This window comes from Vipera ursinii (assembly GCF_947247035.1).
Source record: "Vipera ursinii genome assembly, chromosome: 1".
Taxonomy (NCBI): domain Eukaryota; kingdom Metazoa; phylum Chordata; class Lepidosauria; order Squamata; family Viperidae; genus Vipera; species Vipera ursinii.
The window spans coordinates 273,180,469-273,196,779 of record NC_139512.1 but is presented as its reverse complement, the minus strand read 5'-3'; the positions used below and the strand labels follow the sequence as shown (position 1 = coordinate 273,196,779).

The following is a 16,311-nucleotide window of genomic DNA, read 5'->3' as shown; positions in this document are numbered from 1 at the left end:
ATTGCAGCTAGAAAGAAAAAAAACTTTTATCATCCTCAGACTCAGTAATGCTAACTGGCTATGCTTTATATAGATGGTGATTAACTTTAAAAGCAACAACTATCATTGCTATGTGTTGACTTCTATAAGTAATAATGGTAACAATTCATAAAATATCAGATTTTTGTGGGATCACACATTGAAACATGAACCCCAAAAGTAAAAAAAACAACAACCAGGCCTCAATAAAATCTGAAAAAGAACTATTTAACCAAAAGTATTTTAAAGTTATTAATTAGTAAGGCATATTGTCTGTCTTGAAAGACAACTCTGCAATTAAGAACCATGCTGTTTCAATATAACCAAAAGAGCATGTATGTACTTCAGGCTGCCTGTCCTTAATTGCAAACCCTGATCCTAGTATTCTTTCTATATTACCGTAATTTCAGTTTATACATTTTACATTAGGGCTGAACTTAAATGAGGGGAAAACATACTTACTTTCACAATACTTCTTAAATCCTGCACGTATGTTCTTTCAGTCTCTAGAATTTCTTGGACCACTCTGTCAACATACAGGAGTTTTGGACTTGTAGGCTCCACTATCAATGACATGACACAGTTTTTGTTATTTTCCTTTGTTTCGGGTTTTCGTAGCGTATTTGGCTTTCTTCCAAGATTGCCATCAGAGAGCTGTTCCTTAATGGGATTGCTTTTTCTTAGCTCTTTGTTGGGAAACTGCTGGGTTGGATGCAGCTCCAACTTTATAGCCCCTGCTTCCTTGTCCTGATTGAACAATCCCAGATGGCTACTGGAAACCAAGGTTGTTCTGCTACCACAGGAACAGTGGCTATCCCTGGAGGATGCTGAGGAAGATGTGGAACTGAAGCTAACTGGTCGGTCGCTGTCTGACAATTCCATCGCTTTGATTCCACAGTAGAGGAAGTGTCTGTCTTCTCTATGTAGATTCTTCCCTGTCTTCTTGGGAGCTGTACCCACCATTACTGGAGGCAACACATTAAGAGCGTAGCCATCTTTATGGAGAGAGAAAAATAAATATTAATTTTGCATGTATATTTATTTCATTAAAAACCATTTTACTTGTGCACAGAAAAGTAATCACATGGAAGGAAGGCTATCTTCAGACACTTCAGTGAGTACAAGGAGACCAGGAAGAATCTTTTGCAGAAACACTGCATATAAACAACAGTCTAAGGCAGACATGTCAAACACAAGGCCCGGGGGCCGGATCCGGCCCGCGAAGTGGTTTCATGCGGCCCGTGAAGCCATCCTGGAAACAGTGAGGGAACGGCCCCTGCTGCCTTGGCCCTGGCCCAGAGACCCTCCTTCTGCCAGAGACCCTCAGATATGTCCCACTCCTGCCCAGGCCCCCATAGGCACCCTTGATGCGAACAATGTAGAGCTGGCCATGCCCACCCAGTAGGCCATACGCACTCTAGCCACGCCCACCCACTAGGCCACGCCCACCCTGGCCATACCCACCCAGCCCCCTGAGGGCAACCACAATACTGATGCGGCCCTCAATGAAATTGAGTTTGACACCCCTGGTCTAAGGAATTGTCTATCAGTAGGGAGTTCTACCTCTCTTTATTTTTAGACTTCATTTGAATAGCTTTTTAAAAAAACAACCACAACCAGCATTCATCTCTCTATATTTGTTGCAAGAAACCCACTTGATTTTACACGTCTTTCTAAAGTAGATGATCAAAATGATCACAAGGCTAACCTAGACAAAATTACAAAAAACAAAAACAAACAAAACAGAATGAAAGAAAGAAATCTTTAATGGATTTTAAATTAAGTGATGCAAAAAATTCCATTAGTGTAGCTTTGCCTGCCTGAACATAAACAAAACTATTATTAATCTCTGATCCACAGAAACATATAAAGGAAGCTCAGAAATACCCATCCTGACAATAAAAAAAAATTCTTACCAAATTATAAACATTTAATATGACAAGAAAGAAAAAAAAACACTGCCACACATAAATATATAGGGGGCAAGCGGAGAGATTGCAACACCTAACAACAAATAAGAATATACAGATGTAACAGTACATCTGTGAGCAATTTCTGTGGTGACTTTATCTCCTGCCTTTCTTAAAAATAAGTCCATGTATATCGACAACAAATCTGACTTATTAACTCATTTTGTTTGGACATCCATAATAACCAAACAAAAAGAGAATGCTCAATCTGCTGTAGAAATCATCTGGGAATTGTTTTGAGCTGCATTTAGTGTAAATAGTTTCAGTACTATGTATCTGCATGTTGCCATAATTATTTCCCTGTAACCATTATGTTGTAAACAACTGTACCTCCCAGCTCTCATTGTAGAAAAATGATGCTTTGTATAAGCAGCTTTTGTTGAAAAATTATGTAAGCATATGGAAAAACAAAAAATCATTCATCTTCTTCTTGTTTTCTTCTTCGTTAGATTTATTATGCCTACTCCAAAAGTATCTTAACTGCATTATCCAGTTTGTGTGTATGAATTTATATTTTACTGGGCATGTTGCTATTTTAGCTCCAGGAACTCCTAATAAGCCATTAATAAAGTAAATGAAGTGTCTGGTTTGGCTGGAATTCCAAGGGTTTTTTTAAAAAAGATTTTTTTTCCTGCTACTTATGTTTATTTATTAAGCTTGTCATACCCATATATTTTGAAATTTTTTAACAAAAACTATATGAATAGAAATATTTATAATTGTCTTCTAAACACTTTGTATATTCTTCATTTTGGAATACGCTATTGTTGAAAAGCAGCATAGTATATGAATTATTAACCCCTAGATATTAATATATTATTGTTCAATAACATCTTGGAAAGATCTGCATGTCTTTCATAGACTGATTGAAATTACTCTAGAAGACATTTTATAACAGGTGCATCCATATTTTGATTAAAGAAAGCAATACATATTGAAAATCTTCTAAGTTATGAGAAAATGTAAATCTGAGGATCCGAGAAAAAAAATACTCGTGGGCTGTGGCCTCTGAAAATTTACTGATAGGTCTATCTGTACCAAGTCGTACAATTTATCCTTTTATTATTGTGACTCAATGAAGTCAAGTTGAACCATCAGTTTTATTTTCATGTTCTTGGTTAATCTGATATATGGCACATTGTTCTTGTTAAACAGATTAAATTCTTCTAGTTTATCATTTAATAAGCATAACTTCTATAGTAGGTTTGTCAATAATTATTGGGTTGTTCAAATCTAAATTAGAAATTTTTAATTATTTTTAACATTTCAATTTAAGCAAATGTCTACTATCTGAACTAGTTCCTGAAGCTTTAAGGGTAAGCCACTTCAATTATCCTGCCATAAGATTGCATGAATGCAGTCATCAAGAGTTGATTTAAATAAAGGGGCATTGTTACAATTTATCTATGCAATATGAAATTAATTATAGTTGCAACTATAATTACTGAAAACTGGAGATTTATTATAAGCAATAAAGTATGCATTTCTTCAGCAAAGTAACAGAGAAATTATTTCCTTTGATTTCTGATCAAGAAATATTTTTAATCATAAAGTAAACAATAGTAGCTACTCTTCAAAAGAGTAGTTTGAAATCTGGGTAAATGAGATAAATGGAAAAGCTTTCGTCTAATTTATCAGAAAACATAGAGCTACGAAATAAAAGTACAATAGAGTATATTTGATCAGCTGCTTTAGATATCTTAGCTAAAGTACAGAGTTCCTATTTCATTCAATCATCCTATAGCCTTTCTTCCTGTACATTACTATGTCGTCCCAGTTACAGACAGCCCCAAAGTTCCATTAAACTACATTTGGTTTGTCAATACTACACAAAGAGAATTTGAGAATTCCTAGAGTTTAGATTCTAAATTCTAAGTCTAAATCTATTCCTATAGAATAGATTTCTAGCTAGAGAAAGAAAAAACTTTGTTTATTCCAATTTTATGACCTTCTATTCTCCCAAAATCCAGTACGTGAAAAAGAACTGCAACAGATTTTAATGTCACATTTTCAAAAGCTTTCAGAAACAGAAGCTTAGCAAATAACAAGAGAAAACCAGCTCAAGTTTGAATAGAATAGTTTTGTCTCTAAATCAAAAATTATTAGGATTATGCAAATGCTATTGAATATTTAGGATTATGATCCATATTCTTATTTTTAATGTATTTTGCCAGAAACTGAGTGAACACAAGTTGTTCCCAGTGTATACAAAGAAATGTATAATCCAGACATACAGAGAGAGACCAATGGAATACATGAGGGGATACCAGTAAATGAAATTCCACTCTTATTCCTCTTCAGATCCTGCCTGCAAACAATATGTAAGTTTTGGACTAGATTCAGGATTCACTTACTAAAACAAAACCCTTGAAAAGTGTGGCTGTTGACAGAATTGCTGCTGCACGCTAGCTAGAAAGTTCAGATTTATATTATATAGTAAAGTAATTCAGCATATTTTCTGTTTAGACTGGTCTGACCTACACCAATTGGCAGCATATAAAACACAAGGTACATTTCTCTCATCATGTTATTATTTTTTTAATCCAGCAAAACTGAACTTTTTTTTTTTACTTACACCAAAAATTCAAATATCTGAAATGGGCAATTACTGCTGCCTAATTGCAAGACTTCAGACTTTAGATAAAGTAAGAAAAGAAGAAAAGAAAAGAAAGAAAAAACTAGAGAAGTAAGACACTGTTACATTATCCTTGAGATTCCTTTAATTTCTGTGACCCCCATATAAGAGCCTTGGTGGAGCAGTGGGCTAATGCCTCCTTAAGTAACACCAGCTGCCTGCAATTAGTGCAGGTTCGCATCCCACCAGGCTCAAGGTTGACTCAGCCTTCCATCCTTCCGAGGTAGGTAAAATGAGGACCCAGATTGTTGGGGGCAAAAAGCTGACTTTGTAATAATGCTGCTTGGGGGGTGTATGAAAGCCCTAATAAGCAGGCATATACATAGAATGAAGGCTACTGCTAAGCTTGTAAGCCGCCCTGAGTCTTCGGAGAAGGGCGGGATATAAATGGAATAAAAAAAATAAAAAAAATAAAAAATAAAGGAAAGAGCAATGTGCATCCCAGGATTACATCAGCATCTGAACCGTTCCTTTTTCCTTTTGGTAGCCTTTCAATTGCCCACTGACTAACCACTACTTTTCAAATTTAACAACTGAATAGCCTCCATCTTTTTAGGTATTAATTTTAAGCACAAAAAAGTATAAATTAAAGTCATAAAAATCATCTTGACATACCCTTTAACTCCCTTTCAAACTCAGGAAAAAAAATCTTTATCCATTTGTAGCACTGTTTCATCCACTGCAGTTCATGCCTTCTTTCAAAATATCTACTAGAAACCAAAATCACTCCCCTGCAAGATATTTCTGCAAAACTCCTGTCAATGAAAAAGCATAGGAAAACTAACTATGATGCTCTTAACACAGAGCTTCTGAAGTGGCAACATTTACTCAGTTGTTGTTTTTTAATTTGTAAGAATTAATTATGTAGTTCATTTCAATAGTTTTCCTATTCTTCTTCATATTATTTGCTACCAGATGAGAAATAAACCTAAATATAACTATAATGGGGTAGATTTGAACGAAATCTCCATGATGGCACACCACCTGTGCCGTGCATCCTATTTAACTCCAGCCTTAAACATGATTCAGAGGACACAAAGTCCAATGCTACACATTTTCTTAGTATCTTCAATTGACCAAGGTGTGTTAAGTTGGTTTAGTTTGGTTTGGCTAAGCTGGAAAGAGGATTAATTGCACTTATCAACACTCTGCTAGGAAATGTGTTTTAGTAATATGATCCTTTCTCACTCATAACTTTCCACAAATGTAGTAATGTTCCCCACCCTGTCTGACTTCCTCCCTGTGAGGTTACATACTGCTTGCTGACATTCTAAACAAAGATTACACACACACACACACACACACACACACACACACACGCACACACACACACACACCCTAGATATAGTTTCTCCGTAAGATTGAGAACTGTATTACCTCCACACCCACAGATAACTAAAATTAAAACATGCATTTAAAAAACTTATATGAACCCAGCTTTCCAATGTAAATGATATGAAGTTCTAAAAACAACTATGTCAAGTTATGCTTTTTTCATCAGTAATGCTAACCCTTTAAAATTCTTTCGTCTCTAGCAACTTCAAAAATTAAAAATGCTGTAATGTATCTAAAAGAGCTATTTATATTGAATGGTTAATACTCTTAAATGAATGACAATACCTAATATGGATATTTGTGACTCAGAGGAACACAATATTTTCATGCTTAAATGTGCACTATCTACCAGTTTAACATTATATAATTCAGCGCCTGTATTTTTATTTCTTATTTTCGATGGAATCAATTGTGTGGTCCACAGGTTGCATTTCATGACAACAAGAGAGGCTGTGTAACTATGGGCCATACACACTTTGTTTGAAAATGTCCTAATCAAATTTTATTTAAACAGGACAGTATGGTCTAGAATTGGATCAACACATGCATGCACAAAAATATCAAGCTGTTGGGTGAAGAAAACACCCACTCACACACACACACACCCCACACACATATACACACCCGCAAATCCCTGAATGATAAGGCACACTCTTAAATACTGAAGATTTTGAATAGCAGTATGCAGTGCTTTTTTTGTAAAAGAAAAAGGTGCCAGAACTCACACATGTCATACAACCCGCCTTGCCTACACTACAAGGTTCCATCCAAAAAAGGTGCCAGAACTCCGTTCTGAGCGTTCTATGAGAAAAAAAGCCCTGGCAGTATGGATAGACATCCCTGCCATTCCAGTTAGTCTGGGCAACAACAACAAAGCCAATTAAACCCCAAAATTATTCAAATAACAGAGATAAAATTTGCATTCTTTATAGTCCATAAACATGCTCTCTACTGCTTAGCACATCACAGTACATGTACAACAACCCACTGAAAAATACAAGAGTGTCTCAAATCAGGGTCTCCCTCCTAATTCCCAAGCATCATACAACCTTTCAACTCCCTCTCAGTTCAACTCCCTCAAAAATTCAAGATTTTTTTTTTAGCAAATCCAGTTGTCTTACAGATTCTTACCGTCTTAGAGTTTTCTGTCATATCATGAAACATCCTGGAGTCCCAAGCACTTTTATGAGGGAGAATTTTCTGCAACACTTACCTCATCACTGTGGAATGCCTCCAACTTTTTAAACAATGACTGAACTTCTCTCCCTCCTCCTCCTGCTCCCCACCCACCCAAAACTAGGTATAAGCTACCTGTGCACCCAAAGATGAAGGCATCCTTCAGTTCCAGCAGCTGCAAAATTACCACCCGGGAGCCCTCAGGTAAAATGAGCCTTATTAGTCTATACGGCTGCTTTGATAGCAATATTGCACGAGTCAGCCTTTAACTACTAAGCCCCTCACACACAAAGGTTTCCCCTGGAACCTGATTCACAACTTTCTCATTGCCTGCACTAAATGCAGTTCTGAGCATTGCTAAGAGCTTTAAATGAAACATGACATCATTCAATTGAAGAACAGGACAATAGACACTACTGTGGGTAACTAAAATGCACACTTCGCTGAGCAATGCTCTCTGCAAATTATTCTTTCGAGCAGAGAGCTGTGAAGGAAAAACATTTACCAGAGCAATTCTTACAGCATTTTGCTCCTTGTCTTCAAACCACTACTTCACTCCTAGTAACACTGAGAAAACACAAAGTAAATATGAACTGGAGATAGGTAATTAGTATCTATTTTGTATCTATTGGTACAAAAGAATAAGAGGTAGACAAAGTGGTGTGCTGTCGATGAGCCAACACCTAAGGTAAGTTGGGCATATTAAAAATGCAAATTTTACACAGCAAATTATGTAATACGGACATTTTTAGTTTACAGAATATCTAAGGAAAATTTGGTGATATATCTCTTTCTCTCCCTCCCTTCCTTGCTACATTTTCAGCACACCTAATTCTCACAAGTGTGTAACTTGGCTACTGTGTTAATTTCTATCCTAAGTAAAAAACAAAACAAAATGCACAAGGGATTAGTTCATGTTTTTTCCATTAAACTTTAAAATCCAGGGCTGGGAAAATTGCAAGGGGACTCTTTCTCAAATTACCTTCTCCAAGTTGTTTTGTAAAGTCATAGAAATCCCTCATTTCCAAGAGGAAAGCAAAACAAACATTAACTTATGGATCTTTCTCAGCATCTTCTGGCACTTGTACCAGACTCTTTTGCCTTGGCATTCTCCAGCAGTGCTTACCAAAACTGGAAGACTGAGAATGCTAAAAAAGCAGCGTGTTTCTCTTCATTTTCTCCTTCAGCATTTGCCCAAACATAGTTTCTGGACAGACTTCTTTTCTGGCTCCCATACATACAGAAGTAAGAGATATGGGGGAAGCCACAAGGCAACATGAAATGTTTCATAAAGGCAAATTGTACTACCTCTTTCATTCAACAAAGCTCTTCATCAGAGTGATTCTAAGCTGCTTTGTAAAAAGCCTATTACAAACTAGATATTGGTGTATTGTCCGCATCAGCATCCCAATTACAGATGATTTTCTCTCTCCATTCACAACTGACTCCAAAATTAATTAGCTTTTAACATCTGCCAAATGCCTACACTCTCTCGGCTGAACTCAATACTACTCCCTCCTACTTTGATTTAATGGTGAAGCAGAGATAGCATATGCCCTTTTATTACAATTTTAATGAGAAGCTGTTAAGTCTATTTAATGCATATACTCCAGAGCTTAAAATTTTAAAAAGGCCACAAAGGCCCTAAGATAGCACTCCAAAGTATTTTCTCCACATAAAATAATCCCACAAGAGTAGATAATTCCTGCAGAAAAGAGTCTTCTATGATTTGTGGCAGACAGTCCTAAATAATATAGTCAGTTGTTTTCCCAATATCAGTTGTACTGTACAGTCCTGAGGAAATTCTTTCAATTTTCGATAAACTTTTCTGAAGGTCACAAAGGTGCGGCAAGAAACACAGGCCTACTTTATCTGATGCTGCTGCCAAGAAGAAATTTTTTAAAAAATATCTCCCAATTAGAAATAAAAACCTTTTAACAATTCGTCTGTCATTAACTCTTCCATTTATAGCTGATACTCTTATTTTCTGTGGCATTTGATCTCCAAAGGCAATAAAGGCAAAGGAATATCAATACAAATTTGACTCAGCAATTTCTTAGCTGCATGGTCCACCTGTTTATTTGTTGATTCAGGACTTATAGCTCTAATTTTGGCCCAAGAGTTCATCATTTCCCAAACATAAAAAATAAAAATAAAAACTCAAACTTCACTTTGAATAGTCTCCATCCCTGAGAAATTATCAGACAGTATCATTGCTATCTCAGATCTTACATTCCTAATCCATTCCAATACCAACTCCTTGTCTTAACTCAGCTAACAGAACGGAAATCTATCTGAAAACCAACATTCTTACAAACCTCAAAAGCAGGACATAAAAGCTGCTTTGCTTTTTTTAACCCTAAACCAGGGGTGTCAAACTCAATTTCATTGAGGGCCGCATCAGCATTGCGGTTGCCCTCAGAGGGCCGGGTGGGTGTGACCTGGGTGGGAGTGGCCTACTGGGTGGGCATGGCTAAAGTGCGTATGGCCTATGGGGTGGGCGTGGCCAGCTCTACATCATTCGCATCAAGGGTGCCTATGGGGGCCTGGGCAGGAGTGGGACAGATCTGAGGGTCTCTGGCAGGAGGAGGGTCTCTGGGCCAGGGCCAAGGCAGTGGGGGCCGTTCCCTCACTGTTTCCAGGATGGCTTTGCGGGCCGCATGAAACCACTTCGTGGGCCGGATCTGGCCCCCGGGGCCTTGTGTTTGACATGTCTGCCCTAAACCCTTTGCTTCTGTCATATACATAAACTAAAGAGTGTTTGCTTCAGTAGCCACAAATATGGGCAAAGACCGTATACTTAGAAGTTATAGACCAGATACTTTATTTTTCACCCTCCCACCAAATGCTTCATAATCACTTTTGAATGTATTAATATCCATTCAAGAAACAAAACCATTTTAAGACTAAATTATAAACTGAGATTGTGAATGTTTATCTGAGAACATGAGAATCTCTTACATCACCTATCCTGTCACCTACCCATCCCGCTCCCCAAATTGAATTTTAGGTGTTCTGCATTGCTATTTAATTTTATACAGAGATATTTAATCCTATCCTGTAATTTATTCCACAACATACATTTCAACAATTTTCTTCACAAATGTTCACAAGCTGGTATCTTGTTACTCCTGGATTCATGCTATTGTGTCTTTTAGGGTAGTTCTATCATTGTTATGATCCTATTTCACATTTCTAAAGCCTATAATTTGGTATGGCTTTATTACTAAAGTTTATTACTACTGGTTTTTTTTATAGCCTGGTTTGGGATTATTTTTTATGGAAGTAGCCTAAAATACAAATAAACAAATAATGGACAGTATCCAAAATCTTCTAATTTTCTAATATCTTATAACATGATCATGTCACCAAAAGATATTTGTCATAACAGCCTATCCTTATTTTCCAGAGTAAAATTGTTGAAATAGTTTCCAATAATTCATAGAACAGGGAAACAAGGAAGGGAGAAATGTGGACATTTTGGAAGATTATTTTATAAAGGGACAGTTTATGACATAAACAGTTTGTGTTTTTATTTTTAAGAGGCATCTCAAGTTTGTTTGTTTCCATACTTGTTGGAGATATTGCTTTGCAATATAAATAAATTTACAGTCTTGAGTGCTTTGATGAAAAATCAGCTTCCTAAAATAAACCAATTGTAAATGACTGAAGGAACATTGTGGTCTAAATTTCAGTATTATATTTCTTTCTCCAGTTTACTTAATAACACATAAATGAACTATAGTCAACAAGATCTTCTGAAGGACATTGGAACATCTTCTTCCTCAAAATACAGGGTAATGTATTAATAATCCTCTGCAATGCAGTACATGATGATTGTGCATCATGCTGCAGATATTCCTACATAAAGCCCTTTTCATCCTTATCTGCTGCTGATATATTAGAACACAGGTATATCAAAACACCTTGATAGGACTTTACAGCAAACATCCTCATCTTTAGCAATTATTCTATTAGTTGCAGAGTGTACTTTTGTTTCTTGTTAATCATTATGTTCTTCCACACCTGTAAAATCTCTCTCTGAGAGAGAGAGGGGGGGAGGGGGGAGGGAGCATAGGACTGCTTCCTTGCCTAACAAGGAGCAGTCTTACTATATCTCTACCTGGTCATTTTATCATAGATTTTTTTCTCCTTTGCAACATACAACAAAAATGGGTAGCCACTCTCTAGACTTTTTCTAAAACTTTTTTTCCTCCCTTCCTTACCTAAGCATTCAATTTTCTCAATGTTACTTCAGGTTTTTTGTTTTTTTTAATTCTTAGCCATATCTTTTACTGATCAGCTTTTTTTTTAGTTTAAACTTCAAGATTTATCTTGTGAAGTAGCTTGCCTCTTTGACAAATAATAGAGTCTGGGCTATCCATTCTGTTGTTACTTCAGTCTTCCCATTCTCAGTCAGCAAGCAGGACAAGATAAAACTTCAGAAGATAAGATAAGTTGCATAGCCCTATTTCAGATATAAAAATGATTTACAAACATTGATATTTCCAGTTCATTCACTTTCTAGCTTTAGGCAAGATGCAGTCACCTCCACAAATACCCAGCACAGAGGCATCTAGTTCATTTTGAAAGTTTCTGAAAGGTGGTCTCCCCTTTTGAGCTAATATGACAAGCGAAGTCTCTCCACGTTTGAAGTTTGAAAAAGAGCACCTGGATGTTCCACAGCACTACTGGCAAAATATACTGTGGACAGATGAAACCAAAATTGAGTTGTTTGGGAAAAACACACAACACTATGTGTGGAGAAAAAATGGCACAGCACACCAACATCAAAACCTCATCCCCACTGTAAAACATGGCGGAGGGAGCATCATGGTTTGGGGCTGCTTTGCTGCCTCAGGGCCTGGACAGATTGTTGTCATTGATGGGAAAATAAATTCCAGAGTTTATCAGGACATTTTGCAGGAAAACGTACGACCATCTGTCCGCCAACTGAAGCTCCGCAGAGGATGGGTGATGCAACAGGACAATGACCCAAAGCATACAAGTAATTCAACAAAACAATGGCTTCAACAGAACAGAATACGCCTTCTGGAGTGGCCCAGTCAGAGTCCTGACCTCAACCCGATTGAAATGCTGTGGCATGACTTTAAGAGAGCGATTCACACCAGACATCCCAAGAATATTGCTACACTGAAACAGTTTTGTGCAGAGGAGTGGTCCAAAATTACTCCAGATCGTTGTGCAGGTCTGATCTGCAACTACAGGAAACGTTTGGTTGAGGTTATTGCTGCCAAAGGAGGGTCAACCAGTTATTAAGTCCAAAGGTTCACATACTTTTTCCACCCTGCACTGTGAATGTTTCCATCTTATGTTCAATTAAAACATGACAACAGCTAATGTTTGTGTAGTATTATTTTAAGCAGACTGTGTTTTTCTATTGTTGTGACTTACATGACGTTTAGAGCGCATTTTATGGCCAATTCATGCAAAAAACCACATAATCCCAAAGGGTTCACATACTTTTTCTTGCAACTGTACATTCAGAAACAGAAATAAAACCTCATTGCTTGAAAGTACTAATGTCGTTAAAACACACATTACAAAAATGGCAAACTTGCAACTTGTGCGTGGACTGAAAAATGGATACCATTTCTCATTCATAATGCACATTTATTCATTTTTTTTCTTGAAAGTATATTTTGAAAAGTTGTATTTATTCTCTACAATAAATTCCAGAGTTCAGAGCTACTCCATAACAATGCTCCCCAAGAGTCACCTTCTCAATCAACTCAGAAAAACCTCTTGGTCAAAAATACTGAAAGCTACTGAGAGATCAAGCAGTAACAGCATAGCTGCATCCTCTTATCCACAAAAAGTGACCAAAGCAAACTCAGTAGCATATTTTGAGTGAAATCCTGATTAAAATGGGTGCAAATATACAGATAGTCCTTGAGTTATGACCACAATGGACTCCAAAATTTCCATTGCTAAGTGAGAGAGTGAAGTGAGTTTTTGCCGCATTTTCTTGCCACGGTTGTTAAGTGAATCAGTGCAGCTGTTAAGCTAGTAACCCAGTTGTTAAGTGAATCTTGCTTCCTCATTGTCTTTGCTTGTCAGAAGGTCACAGAAGATGATCGCATGACCCCAGGAGACACTGCAACTGCTATAAATATGAGCCAGTTGCCAAGCATCTGAATTTTCATCATGTGATCCCCAGGGATGCTGCAATGATCGTTAAGTGTGAAAAACAAAGACACTTTTTCGGTGCCGATTTAACTTCAGTCACTAAATGAAAATGTAAATGTAAATCAAGGACGACCTGTAATGAGTTCCATCCATTAGCTATACATCTAGAGATGTATAGCTATCATGGAAGATTAGAGAGCGGTCTATAATTACAAGAGCTTCTGAGGGTTTTTTTCAATAAAGGTCATATAACTACTTCTTTTAGGCAACTAAGATATCATTCACTCAAAGAGGCATTAATCACCTCCCATAACCCTGGGGCCAGTCCTAACCTGATTGCTTTAATCAACCTGGCAGAGCAAGAATCAGGCAAACAAGTGGTTGTCCTCACCTCTTCATATACCATGTCTTCGTATTTAAGATATATAAGCGAAAGATAATTCACATTAACTGACAAGCTATTTCCTCCCATATAGATGTTTGGGACATGCTGCAGCAATTATCTGCTCCTTAAATTCATAATGAAATAAACTTATTTATACAAATTAATATATCAAGATCATTCTTCATGACTACTCAACATGTCCTGCTATGATCAACACACACACACACACACACACACACACACACACAACTTAGAAAATCAGTTGCTCAGTAGATAAAGAAAAAAAGTATAAATTACACCGAGTCCACTTTCCAATAATTTCCATACATATTCCATATCTGGAAGCAATATGGACCATAGATTGCCAACAATTTATAATTTACATTTTATTTATGTTTTATTTTCATCCATCCCTACCCTTCTTCTATAGCGCTTTCTGGAATCACATGACTGAAAAGAAGCCAGAATTTCTGCAGAAACTCTTTTGCTGCTATAAGCATCAGTTTACAAAAGCCAAGAGTTATGTATATTTTTATATAGCTAACATGTATATTTTTAAAAGAAAATATAGCCTCCTTCTATTCCTAAATAGATCAGTGAATTTATGTTTACATATTTTACTAAAAATCTAAATGTAAATCTGCCAGAGCATAAATTGGCTATGCAAATTGCACAATAAATCAAATTTACACCAATCTGCTTATCTTTATTCATATACATCGTGCTTATAGAAGACCAACCATGTTAGATCTGACATTGTTAACCACTGCAGTCACACAACCCTTTGTTCTTTATTGTTTTGGGGGGATTAAGTATGGAGGGAGGAGGCAATGGGAAGGCTGTGGTGGCGCAGTGATTAGAATGGAGTACTGCAGGCTAATCCTGCTGACTGCCAACCACCAGCAGTTCGGTTCTCATCAGCTCAAGTTTGACTCAACTCAACCTTCCATCTTTCCAAGGTTGGTAAAATGAGGACCCAGATTGTTGGGGACAATATGCTGACTCTGTGAAGCAGTATATAAGTCTAAGTGCTATTGCTATTGCTATCTTTGCCTGTGGGGAATACATTCCAAAAGCTTAGTTTTGAAACTAACAAATGACCTTTTTTCTTGGTGTGCATAACTGTAAGTAAGTCAACTAAATTCCTATTGCAGTTTTATTTTGTAACAAAATTACTTGGGAAATAAAGTAGTCACAACAAATGTACAATATATATAATGTTACTATATATGACTGTAATATGACAAGAAAGGGAGCTGTTAAGTCACAAAAGTTAGGCTTCAGTTCTTTTGTATCTCCCAGAAAAATATACTGGCTCTTTCAAATATGCATTGAATTGTTAAATGGATAAGGATACACAATTTGAAAAGAGTATAGTCAAAAATATAATCCACTGGCTTAATCAGAGAAGGCCCAGAGGCATATCACTGCACAAGGCCAAAATTTTCCAGGTATACTGGTTTCATTTTGAGGCAGATACCCCGTATAGCAAAAAATCACACTTCTGAATGTATTGTTTTTACAAAATATGTTTCCTTGTGATTGGACAATATTAAGAAAATAGAAGTGCATAAATCTGGAAAACCCCTACAACTGTGCAATAGGGAATGAACTAGTTAACAGAAGGACAAGAGACTTTCTTTCTTTCTCTTTTTCTTTCTTTCTTTCTTTTTCTTTCTTCCTTCCTTCCTTCCTTCCTTCCTTTCCTTTCCTTTTTTTCTGTTCATTTATTTATTTATGACCCCTGGTGACGCAGTACCGTATTTTCCGGCGTATAAGACGACTTTTTAACCCATGAAAATCATCTCAAAAGTTGGGGGGTCGTCTTATACGCCCAGTCGTCTTATATGCCGGAAAATACGGTAGTTAGAATGCAGTCACTGCTCACTCCAGGAGTTAGATTCTGATCAGCTCAAATTTGACTCAGCCTCCCATGCTTTTGAAGTCGGTAAGATGAGGACCTAGATTGTTGGGGGCAATATGCTGACTCTGTAAACCGCTTATAGAGGGCTGCAAAGCACTATGAGGTGGCATATAAATCTAAGTGCTTTTGCTATTATTTAATTTATTTTTATGAATGAATCATTTTTTTTTGGAAATTAGCACATTTTACTAATACTTTTTTGTATTTTCATGAACTTACTACAAATGGTATCAGGTCTACAGAATTTCCCTTCTGTTCTGGGCGGATACAAGAAAGTCTGTTACACAGAGGAAGAATGAGCTGCAGAAAAAGGTCAACCTGTTCTCATTATTTTTCTACAATTATTGTCTGCAGAATCAGACTTTTTCCAACAAATATAAAATCCACAGTTTTTTTCTTGCTTTATACTATTAATACCAATATATATTTTTGTGCAAATAAAGAGTTCACAAATATCAGGAGCTACATTTGATACTATCACTCTTTTTTTTTTGTTTCCCTGGCACAATGTAGCATTTAACCTAAGCTTGGTAATGGTCCCAGTCATGAAACCAGAACAAGACTTCTTCTTTTTTTTTAGTAGTGTACAGTAACTAAAAAGAAATCAAATCCTGTTTCACAGTCATATGCAGAGGGGCTTTTTCATTTTAATCCTGATCCACGGTGGGTTGGCTGCATCTTTTTAAAGGTTTTATGGTGGCATGAAAACAACCCTTGT

The 16,311-nt window shown here is 36.7% G+C and overlaps 1 protein-coding gene across 1 annotated transcript in view; it reads right to left on the bottom strand.

Moving 5' to 3' along the window:
- PLEKHG1 (pleckstrin homology and RhoGEF domain containing G1) overlaps positions 1–16,311 on the bottom strand; it is a 139,549-nt gene that overhangs the window by 63,615 nt on the left and 59,623 nt on the right. Inside the window, exon 3 of the mRNA XM_083348722.1 lies at positions 481–1,013. Within this exon, the coding sequence (XP_083204848.1) occupies positions 481–1,013 (533 nt within the window). The remainder of the gene's footprint in view (positions 1–480; positions 1,014–16,311) is intronic.